The following is a 12,097-nucleotide window of genomic DNA, read 5'->3' on the forward strand; positions in this document are numbered from 1 at the left end:
TCATGCTTGGTCTTATTAATCTTTCCAAGAAACTGCAAGGCTAGATGGGTAATGCCTATGCCAAAATCATTCAAGAGGGACCTTTAAATAGGTTTCCCTCTTTCCCAAATTAGTAATCACCATTGTTATAGGAAACTTCTCTCAAGAAAGTAGGTCGACTTGAGTTCAAAAATAGTTTCCTTATTAGAACAATTAGATTAAGAATACTAAAGGTAAGTTTTCATCATACAAAAGTAGCTTTTTTTAAAAGGGAAGACTTTCTACGTATGGGTGGTTTAGACAAGTACTCGGTGAAGATGGCCATTAACCAGCTTTGTGGTGCTGCCTATATGTGGTACTAGGACTATCGATAGTGCTGGCACAGTTACACAATCTACTCTTGCGAAAGTATACGAGTGTGCATTACAGAACCTCTATGTGCAACCATTGTTGGGCGGCTTCCAAGAGTGCCATAACAAGATTGACGTTGATTTCTTGCTAGATTCCAGAAGCTAGCCGTGGTTATACCTTTTATTGTATAAGGATGAGAGGGTCTACAAGTTGGTGCATGGCGTGAAGGATGGCGTTCAAGTTGACCTAAAGGCCTAGTTCACAATACCTTGCACTGGGCAATGACCTATGACCAGCATGACAATCATTGGTCTCAGAACCCGAATTTCAACAAGCAGCAGTCTAAGCAGGGAGACACCTCATTTTGAGTCAGAACTAGTAGTAGTGTGAGCAGGCGGACCGCTCTCCGCAGAGTAAGCAGAGCCAGCATGAAGGTGACTCAAAGAAGGGAAACCCCAATATCAGGAGGTCCAATTGCAGTGGGAGAGAGTGGCAGGAGCCACCTCGTAGTCAGAACTAGTAGTAGTGTAAGCAGGCGGACCTCTCTCCGCAGAGTAAGCAGAGCCAGCATGAAGGTTACAAGAGGAGGTCCGATTGCAGTGGGAGAGAGTGCCATTCCACCACCTCCCCAGGCAGGAGCTCAGTTAAATCAAAAATGGAGAGTGCTTTATCTGTGTCAAATTGGTCGTGTAAAGCCAAGTGCTAGCAGAAGGGGAAGACAAGCAAGATTTCTGCAACCACCTTGGCATTGGTTGCCACCCCGGCTTGAGTTTTCAGAACCCACCCACCCCTCCCTGTACATCGTTTCTGTCGCTTACGGTATCCTGGTGTACAGTAAGTCCAAGGGTGAGCATCAGGAAAACATGCAGATTGTATTATGTTTGCTGCAGAAGAATCATCTTTTACTCAACTGTGGAGTTTTTTATCACAGTGACAGAGATCGGCTATCTTGCGCACATCCCATTGGTGATGCACCTGCATGGACCTTGGAAAGGTGAAGGCCATTCTTGGTTGTCCTACTCCAACGGATGTTCATGAACTTTATGGTCTGTTGGTTCTATGGTAGGTACATGGAGCACTACGCCAAGGAGACCGACCCTCTCACAAACGCTACAAAAGAGGGACACAGTAAAAAGCCTTCAACCATGTGAAAGGTCTGGTCTCCTCCACCCTAGTTCTTAGACTCTCAGACCTCAATAAGCCCTATGTGGTGAACTGTGATGCCAGTGGCAGTGGTGTTGGAGTGGTGCTTAAGAGCAAGAAGCTTCGCAGAGCCGAGCTGAACTATTCCACATACAACAGGACTAATTGGCGGCCATACATGCCTTGCACAAGTGGCACCATTGCTTGGATAAAGAGAGATTATCAAGCTTTGATATAGTTAGGCACACAGTCACAACACGACATGCCCCCAAGGCAGCTTCGGCATTTATTCTCCCTGCTTTGGTTCAAGCTATAGGTCGAGAGAATGCGGTTGCATTTGCTTTGAGTTGGCATCACCATGTGGACTCAGTCATGAGCATGTCTCCTTGATGAAGGGGCTGTATCCTGTGCGATGACTTTGTGTTTTCAAAGAAGGGCAGGCTAGATGAAACATTTCAGCAGTAAGAAAACCATTTACCAAGTCTTTGCTCAAGATCTACACACATATAAGCATAACGTGAAACAATCTAAATATCTGTCATACACGGTCACATACATCAACAATGACCCTGAGGACATAGGTGCTGTCTAGCACTCGCCACCCAATCATAGGCTATGAACCAGGTAAGCCACCCCGAGTTAGAGACCAATGCAACCTTGGCCTAGTCCACATTAGAAAGGCATGCATGTCTCATACCATTCATCACCAGTCATCTAGACAGTCAGGTAATGGACTAGCCATTGAACTATTTAGTAGGTGGGCCCTTGGGAGGCCCCTCTTCCAAGGTTTGAGTCCCATATAGAAAATTCTTTTAATCTTCTTTTTTTCTTAGAAAAAGATCCTTCTAGTAGTTAACAAAAAACCAGCCACGAAGGGCTAAATACAACCACAAAGGGCTAGATACAAACTCGCCTTCATGTACGGGGCGGGGATCAAGGGTTCAAAGGTGGAGAAAGATCCACTTCTCCTTTGGATGGCTGCTCTATGAGGAGGCTATCTCACATGGGGGAGAGTAAACACACATGTGGTCAGTAATGCCAAGTGGGATCACCACCTCTATCTGCCAAACTTGTTGAGCCTTTAGGCAATCCCAAAAACAATGTCGCCTGAGACACTTGAGGGTGGCCACACCTCGGACAAGTTGTTGGTCGACTGCCAATCGCCAACCACGTGCCAACCGTCAAGCTCTTGTGTGCCATGAGACAAAGAAAGAGGGTGATCTTTTGAGGCCGAAAACTGTCCCAGATCCTCTTCCAAAAGTGTGAGAGGAATCGCTGTGAGAGGGCCCTATGACTACCAATGTACTGCTCCTCAACCTCAAGCATCTGAATCTTGCAGCCTAGCCGTGCGGTGTATGCGAAGAAAGGGGTATCCAAAGTGTCCTCTCGATCAGCAAGATCATGCCAAGTTCACTCGGCGCATGAGGGGCTGGCTCTCACAAATCCATAATGGTAAGTCTCTCTCCCTGTCCACCTTGGCCAGCACTCATGTGCCTGAAATCCGATCACCCTCACCCTTTGTAAGGTGCAGCCACTGAAATCATCAAAAGGGGGCTCTGATCTCTCTAATCTACCATGGGGACCAATAGAAAAGTAAGCAAACCACAGCCCTCATCCGTGCCATGGATGCCAAGAGAATATCATGCCTAGTGAACATGCCTAGCCACTGTGGGGGGGGGTGGGGTGTCGAGTCTGGGATAGGGTTCAGCCACTCCTGGGGAATAGCACAGTCGATGTCGAGGCTGAGTCGGTCTCTACCCTAGATCCCAGCTTGGCCTCTCTCTTGAACCTCCAAGGGAAGCTGTCTGTGTGCAAGCCAATCTCCAAGGGACTTGGCAGGTCCTATGCTCAACACTCCCCATGATACATGAGGTCGGGCCCCCAACATATGGCCACTGGGTAAACGGATCAAGGGATTTTGAAGACGCTCCTCTAAGGCTACTGGAGCCAATTGCCTAAGGGCCGGCCTGAGGTGATCCCATTCTCGGAGTAGGCTGGCTGCAAATCTGTCCTCAAAAGCTGGGTTAAATCCTCCGGCCCACATCTCTGTGAAGATCCATGTGGTGCTCTGCAGCCATGCGGCCAGGGGCCGCCCAAGTTCGGAGTACGGATTGAAATCCGGGCCAAGAGGAAGTCCTTCCAAGGCTCCCCACTTGGACGGAGTCCTCTATCAACTTGCCCAGTAGGGTGTGGCTCTTAATGGCGGGGTCAATGATACTTGGCCCCCTCTGCGTCATGGTTGAATGATCACTCTCCAGGCGACCTTGGCCCGGGCAGGCTTCCCATCTCTGCCGGCCCACAAGAAGTTCCGGATCAACCACTGTACCTGACCAATGCATGCTCAGGGGAAGCTCCAACAAGAAGTAATGTACCACATGGTGACAAGCAGGACCTGGTTCACCACCACCACTCGGCCAGTTAAGAGAGCCTCATAGAACTCCAATACAAAAGCTTCTTCCGAATGCTTAGAAGAAGAGGGGCGAGCTGTTGCTCCAGGGAGATATCGAAGCCCACATGGCATCCCAGATAACGGATTGGACGCCAAGTCGGGGCAAGAGCAGAACCTACCCAAAAACCACTCGACTTGTGCCAGTTGATCTGCGCTTCTGATGCGCGACAAAAGATCTCAATCGCCTCTGTGAATCTCTGGAGATTTCCCACATCTTTGGAAAGGTAGTCCAATGGCTCCTCCTGAGTACGAATGGGGAGACGCAATCCCTGGAGCCCTGTCTCGTGAGCAGAGAGAAAGCTGGCCATGGCTTGGACCACGAATAGGAAAAGGTAAGGTGCCAGTGGACAGCCTTGCCGGACCGAGCGAGAAAGGGGGAATCTGTCACCTCCTCGGGCTCCCTGAATGAGAACCTAATTGTGAGAGGTTGAGTAAAGTCTTGAAACACCACGGATCCACTCCACTGTGAAAACCCCATCCCGTACATCATGCCCTCCAGAAAGCTCGTCAACTCTATGATAAGCTTTCTCAAAGTCTAGGAGGAGCACAATGAGGTCAGCTACCACATCCTGGCCGAAGTTGTCGCCTCCGAGAAAGTGAAGATGTTGTCCAGAATACTCTGATCCGAAACAAAACCTGTTTGAGTGTTATGGATCAAGTCAGGGAGGAAAGGTTAAGTCTCTGGCTGATAGCCTTGGCCAAAAGCTTGTAGGCGGTCCCAAGGAGGGTGATGGGTCTCCAATACCAGATCTCCGATCTATCATCACCCTCCTTAGGAATCAAGTGAATCAAACCCTCTAAAAGCCTCTCTGGCATCACTTGTGATCATAATCTCAATAAGCCTACTAAGGCTGCCTTCCATGAGATCCCGATGGCAAAGAAAGAAGGAAACCGGAAGCCCGTTCGCCTCAGGCATTTTCCCCTAGGGAGAGTCGTCGATGCCTCCGCCAGCTCCTCTGTTGTGAAGGGAGTCAATAAGAAGGTCCGGAGAGCGGGGGGGACCACCTCTCTCGTGTACCGCCACACCCTCTTGTGCACGTCCACCACTTGTGGCAATAATGGGATGCCCGTGAGGAGGGATTGGAAAAAATCAGTGGCAATGGCTCTCACATGGGGGGGTCAGAAACAATAGCTCCATCCTAGCTACGCAACCTGCGAATACCATCTCTCCGCCTATGGAGGCCTACAATCTCAAAGAAGTCCCACGTGACTTTTATCTCCGGCCCGGGTCCAGAAGGAAGTCTGGCATGGTACCTTGTACTCCACCCTCCTCTCCTCAATGGATCTTATCTCCGTACGGGCGGCAGCAAGCTGACTCTCAATCCACAGGGCTATCAGGGAAACTCTCCTGAAGGCGTTGTAGAGAAGAAAGACCCCTCCTTAGCTTCCTCTCCTACTCACGAAATCCCTCCAATTTGCTTTGTGCTGCAATCTGTTGATCTCACCAAGGCCCGTATCCAAAGTGCACGCGGCAGAACTTGAGATAAAATCTAGTCCTGCCCATATCTGCTCTATCTTGTTGCAGATCTCGGGGTCGTGTATGAGGCTTTCCAGAATCCCTGTGCTTGCATGCCTGTCCTGCCTCCAGGAGTCCTCCAAGGACATAATAACCGGAGCATGATCAGAGAAAGTGGTGCCCCGCAACTGCAAGCCCACTCATCTACGTAAAATGTATCAAGTCGAGAAAGTTTGGGGCGGGTGGTCCTCAAATCGGACCATGAGAAGCACATGCTGTCGGGGTTGCGCCCAAAATCTGGTAGATGCCAAGGGTCCTGTCCCCTGAGTGCCAAGATCAACTCCTCTCATGCAGAGTACTTTGTGCCTGAGATTGTAGCCGTGCCTCCTCTGAGTTTGTCCTCTGCTGACTCAATCATGTTAATGTCTCCACCCTTACACCAAAAGGCAGCCTGAGGAAGGGCCTAAGGGATTGTACTCCAGAAGATGGCTCTACCTACTCCGGCGCTTAGATAAACATTGAGGAAGCCCACACAGTCCTCTCCAATCCTAATGGTAACCCATTGCGCTCGCCCAAAGACTATCCTTAGCTTGTCATTGCCGGCAAGAGCTGCTCGCTGATAGAAATACAAACTCCTCCATGCATCTCCAAGGGGCCTAAGGAGGGAGACCAAAAAGTGTGGCTCCTACCTGGTAAATCTTCCTGCAGTGCACTGAGGCCCCCCTAAACCCTGAATGTTCTATGAGGCTATCCGCATATCAATCTTTGTGGAAGGCAGAACTATCAGAACTGCCCTCCACTCGAAGAGTCTTGGACGTGGGTTCCATCACTCTCCCAATGGCTCCACCAATCACCACAAGAAGAGGAAGGTATTCCTTCTTGAGGCCTAGGAAGCAGACTGTCACGGGAAAGCCTAAAACGCCAGCCAATCTGTCGAATGTAGGGTGAAGACATGAAGGGGCCGAGGTTTGCAAAAAAAAGAAATACCCAAGAAGGAAGAATCTGCCTGATGGAACGGAGGGAAAGGGAAGACGGAATCAAGAGGGAATCCACGCGGGGGGGGGGGGGGGGGGGGGGGGGGGGGGGGCGGGGGTATGTGTCAAAGCAAAGGGGGGAGGGGGCGCTGATGGTAGAGAGGGATGGGGGGGTGTGTTTGAGAGGCATAGAGGGGCAGGGAGGGCACAGGGGGCAGCGTTCTGAAATGGAGACCACTGGGGGAGTGGGCGAGAGGAGGCACAGCGAGGGGGGTGCAGGTGGGAGAAAAGAGGAGGGGGGGGGTGGGGGGTGGCACTGTGCGGGGGAGCAGCTCGCAGCTCCAGCTGGAGCAGCTCGCAGCTCCAGCTGACTGGAATTTTCTTTAGTTTTGATTAAAATTCTTTTAATGTTACTCTAAACACCATAATCTTTTCAGCAGAAATATACGTACGGTGTTTTTAGAGTGGGGGTATTCTACATGCAATTATGGGATTATTGTAGTGGGCTTGCAATCTTGGTTTAAAAGTTTAGTTGATGTCCTTTATAGTCAAGCTCCACCTTTACTGTATCCGACTATTTTTACTTACCACCTCTCTATAAAACAGCTGGTTCTGTGATTCCATAGGATGGCTTCAATCCATGTGCTTTTTTGTTCTTGATTTTTCAGGCAAATGGAAATCTGGGGTAAATCAGTTGACAAGAGACGACGGCTCGATCAGCTTTTGACTGAATGGTGATTTTTTTGGTAATTGCAAAGGTTGAAGAAAAGAGTGAGGATAACACACAGTTGATGCTGGACTCAATTCCTGCAGGGCACAATATATATTGAATAAGTACATAGGGAGAAGGCTCAACGATCAGGTGTACTTGTCAGAGGCAGAGCCGTTTCTGGAAATGTTTGCAAAGAGAAGTTTGATCAATCAGCAACTGGTTGGATTTGCTGGAACTACCATCAGAACTGAGGATTTCCTGTCTGAGTTGGCAAATGAAGGTGAACAGGTGCCTGAGCTGGAAGCTCTTGTAAATGCTAAGCAGACATCCGAGGACTTGAAAGGAAAGGGGATGATAGTTTTTTTCCCAGGTACTGTTTCTTGACTAGGCATTTCCTATTTATCTATTTTGTAGCAGGTGGAGTAGCTCTTGAAGGGCATCATTGGCTATAATGCTACCTTGATCTCGATCATACTGGCTTAGCAATTACACAAATAAAACTTTTAGTAATATCACATGATTATTTCAGAGAATTAGTGTTAATAAGTAACTAATTCAAGTTTAGTGAAAAGGAGAAAGGGGAGAGTTTGGCAGTAATCATGGAAAGGAGTAAGTACCCAAGGTTTATTGTTCCTGATCAGAATTGAAAGGTGAACTGCAAAAAACCTGCTAAATGATTGTTCTTGTCATGTTGCTTGGTTTTACACTCGACAGGAATACCAGGTTGTGGAAAATCTGCATTGTGCAAGGAGCTATTGGAAAATCCAGGTGGTCTTGCAGATGGAAAGGTTATGCATACATTGATGGGTGACCTTGTGAAAGGTAGTTGCAGCAGAAAGTCTCTCACATCTAAGGGCATCAGTGGCTTATATAAGATGATGTCTTTAGTGAGCATATCTACTGGTTCTCACTTTCAACTGGTGGAATTTATGAACAAGTCTAGTGCATGCTTGTGTATTCACTTCTTTTAGTGCTCGTGCAGATGTCTTTAATCGGAGTTCTGTTATGTGAATGTTTAACCTCAGGGAGGTATTGGCCTAAGCTGGCTGAAGAACGGCAGCGGGAATCTCCAACAGCAATCACACTAGCGGATAAAAATGCTCCAAATGTGGAAGTTTGGAAAGCAGTAAGTGACAGAAGTCTGCGAACCTGCTATAACAACTCATGAAAACAACTTATGATCCATGTCAATCCTAAGTGCTTCTAAACCGTGCTCAAAACGACTCTTGTTAGTAGCATGGATATGGAAGACCTTACCGTACTGTGCAAGCACAGTAATATATTGAGGTAGAAGTAACACAGAGAAGTACTTGTTTTGACAGATCGAGAATATGTGCCAGAGCACATCTGCAATTGGAGTTCCTGTTGTGCCTGATTCAAAAGGTGAACATACCAAAGGTCTTGTGGCAACAGTGTTGTGTCTTGGTTTATACTCTCACCTGCTGCTTTTTGAGCTTGGATAAGGACGCCTCTGCGCCTAAATGTGGAAGTCCATGAGAAATACAAGGTAGTTTTAGTAGTGTTGACATTCCTTCTATGATTTCCAGGTACAGATTTGAATCCGTTCTCCCTAGAGGCATTGGCCCTGTTCATGTATCGGGTGCTTCAGCGGGTGAACCATCCAGTAAGTTTTGATCCTTGCTTTAAAATTGATTTAATCCTAGTTTTGGAGCATGGGTTTCAGTTGAAAGTAGGGTACACTGGTGGAAAGGTATTTGTTTGTGGTCTCTGTTAAGGCAAAAGCTTCTCCATGAAATCAAAATGCACGAGAGAAAATTAGCCTGCGATGTCTTAACTCTACTCAATTCACATATTTTTCTCATTTCAAGGCACTAGCATGGGTCATTAATTCAGCGTGATGGTCGTGGAAAAATTGGGCTGGAGATTGAGGCAGCTGGGCTGCTTCCTCTCAACTCAGCTCACAGCTCTGCTTCCATTTTGTTCAAATGCATCAGAAATTTTGGAAACCTAAGGAAGCTCTGGCCTTTTTGTTTCTCGAATATCTCTGCAAAAAGAACTACTGTGAAGAACAACTGAAGATTTATCTTGAAGGTCATTGGTTTCAACCGGAGAGTTGCTTTTGAGGTGCAACAGTTGGGTTTTCCAGTTAGTGAAAAACCAGGAGTTACAAGGTCATTTTGAGGTTGTAAAGTTCGACACTTTCGGGGACTGCCTTTATGGTATTAGTTCTAGTCATAGTAACAGGACAACACAAATTGGATAGGCACGACTGTGGTAAAACTAGTGAGAGTCTTTCTGGCTACACTTATTGGTCCTGGGCAGATGGGACCAAACGGAGTGTATGCATTTCAGTTGCAGCATCACTTTTGCCTCATGTTAGTGGATATGGTGTTATCATACCTGTAGAGCTCATTGGATTCTGGTCATGCTTGAGCGTCATGAATTGGGCATATTAAATATTTCTGCACCTAATGTGAGAGGTGAGAGGGTTACCTTTTGGTACACCATCATAGAGCTCCTCCCCTAGGTAGATCGACGGGATTTCAACATGGTTGAGCAACCCTCCGATAAAAAGGGTGACCGTGAGGGTACAACACCCCCCTTGGAGAGAGCCTCACGGGAGAGATTCACGCTCTCCTTCTATGGCACGGATTGTTGAACAGAGGATGACAAGGAGGCCTACTCTTTATCTTACTCTTGGCATAAGCATAGAAGCAGGAATAGATATATCTTTGCACAACTGGATAGGTTCTATGTGGATGATTGGGGCTTGGATAGCGGAGGCACCATTGCTATCATGCTTGGCACCACCAAGTCATATCATTGCCCGGTTGTTTTGTGCCTTAGGGAGCTGGGGATTCAGATGGCATCCCCGTGTGTCCATATCCTAGAGTCTCTCTATCTGGATGCAGAGATTTTACATGAGGTTAGAGAGCTTTGGAGGTCATGTGAACGATCCTAACCATAGTCACCAGAAACGGGAAACAGAAACTTTGCACAACTGGATAGGTTCTATGTGGATGATTCGGGCTTGGATAGCAGAGGCACCATTGCTATCATGCTTGGCACCACCAAGTCATATCATTGCCCGGTTGTTTTGTGCCTTAGGGAGCTGGGGATTCAGATGGCATCCCCGTGTGTCCATATCCTAGAGTCTCTCTATCTGGATGCAGAGATTTTACATGAGGTTAGAGAGCTTTGGAGGTCATGTGAACGATCCTAACCATAGTCACCAGAAATGGGAAACAGAAACTGAAACTGAAATTGAAACTACACCCCCTCGGAAACCGAAACGGCAACCGCTGGGAAACAAAAACGGCTAGGAAACGGCACGTATACTTGATAAATTAAATTACAAAACCAAAAACTAGTAATTACAAACTCAACAGCGAGACTTTCTCAAATTTGCATAAAGGACACCTCAAGATCAGGTCAATTTCAGTTGAATTTAGAATAGAAAGCACAATGCAAATACATCAGCCAAGTTTGGAACTCGTGAGTAGACTCAAACTTGCGAGAGATGCACATCATCTGAGCCCAGATCATCATAATCTAGGAAGTCGTTGGAGCTGCATTCCCTGCTTCACCCAGACTAGCTGTCGGGGTAGGCGGTAAAGTGGCTTGCTTCTCTACCTCTAAACCTTTCTCATCCTCCTCTGACCAATGCTTCAAATATTGGGGGTTCTCATTACGCTCAAGAAGACGCAAATTGGCACTCACAAAAATTAGATCATTGGTTTTTTCAGTGCCAAGCCGGTTTCGCTTCTTTGAAGCGATGTGGCTAAATGAGCTCCGTAGTTGCTCCATATGGCTAAACGAGCAGCCTGAAAGGCAATGGCATCATGGTAGAAGAAGCGCGCAACACTACCATCCACCTCCTCCTTCTTTGGGTTCCATCTACTCTGAAGTGTACTCTGTCTCGAGTGAATAGCACCCCTTGCGCCCACTGCTGGTGGTGGTGCTCCAAATGGACTTGGAGTGGATCCAAAAAATAATGGCATTCCACCAAATGAAGACCTAGTGGTTCCAGAGGTTTGTCCTGAAGTGCCCACATATGTGGAAGGATCTACTCCCACCTGTGCTCTCCAAGCTGATGAAGAAGGCCGTGTCATTTCGTCTTTCCAACGAAGCTCCTCTCGTGCTTCACTAGTGATGTTAGTACAGAATGCAATTTCTTGTCCATGCTAATGAAGCAGGTGTGCTCGAATACGAGTTGCACTACCTGACTTTGTAAGGAGACAATATTTGCATGTCCACTTTTTCGCGCCTCTTGTTTTGTAGGCACTCTCTGCCAATACCTCATACCACCAAGACCACTCCATAGGTTTGGACTTCTTTGAGGCGGAAAGAGACTAATCCATGGAGGCCATGGCTGCAAAGACTGCAAAGAAGGAATGAGGAACATGGGTCATTGCAATGGTCAATAAGGACAAGGTGCCAGGAGATTTCGAAAAAAAAGAAAGTACTTAATAGAGCGGAGAGAGTTCGGAGAAAAAAATAATTCTTTATTCATTCAACATTAGCAATAGTTTTTGGCAATACAAGTTACAATAGGCGACTTTCTACATGGGTTTATTGTCCTGATCCTCAGGACTGTCAAGTGCCTCAGCATTAACTAGGGCCATAGCAAGTGCTTCTACACGTTGCAAGCTTTCGCCAGATGGGTGCTCCTCTTCGAGTGTGTCTTGGGAGCACTTGCAATAGCAAGCAATCTTCATCATCCCAAAACCACATGGAAGGGGAGTGACATCGTCGGGCCCTCTTAGAGATTGTCCCCTGCAATGTCACGCTCTCTCGAAAAGGCAAAGAGCATCGACAATGAGCTGTCTCGATGTATTGTCGCTCAGCCACACATAAACGACAGCCACAACGCTGCTCATAGAATCCCATTGGTGCAAACTATTCAATGCAGCACAATAAGAAGAAGATAGGGATTAATTGAAAAACAAAGTCCATTTATTCTAAAAGGGCAAAGTGCAATTCATATTCTAACAACTGGATCAATCAATATACAAGGTTTATTTACTTTTATGTTGATAAGTGAAACATTCTCTGAAGTAAGTCACAAATTT

General features: G+C 47.1%; 1 protein-coding gene across 4 annotated transcripts in view; it reads left to right on the forward strand.

The window, feature by feature from the left end:
• Nucleotides 1-12,097, forward strand: part of RNL (RNAligase) — a 121,346-nt gene that overhangs the window by 95,131 nt on the left and 14,118 nt on the right. For all 4 annotated transcript variants that reach the window (XM_086776323.1, XM_086776327.1, XM_086776319.1 and 1 more), the window contains 6 exons: nt 7,021-7,086; nt 7,166-7,434; nt 7,779-7,886; nt 8,090-8,190; nt 8,387-8,447; nt 8,612-8,688. In XM_086776323.1, coding sequence (XP_086632449.1) covers nt 7,021-7,086; nt 7,166-7,434; nt 7,779-7,886; nt 8,090-8,190; nt 8,387-8,447; nt 8,612-8,688 — 682 coding nt within the window. The remainder of the gene's footprint in view (nt 1-7,020; nt 7,087-7,165; nt 7,435-7,778; nt 7,887-8,089; nt 8,191-8,386; nt 8,448-8,611; nt 8,689-12,097) is intronic.

Source organism: Cibotium barometz, chromosome 3 (assembly GCF_041138505.1).
Source record: "Cibotium barometz isolate CiBa-2024 chromosome 3, ASM4113850v1, whole genome shotgun sequence".
Classification (NCBI taxonomy): domain Eukaryota; kingdom Viridiplantae; phylum Streptophyta; class Polypodiopsida; order Cyatheales; family Cibotiaceae; genus Cibotium; species Cibotium barometz.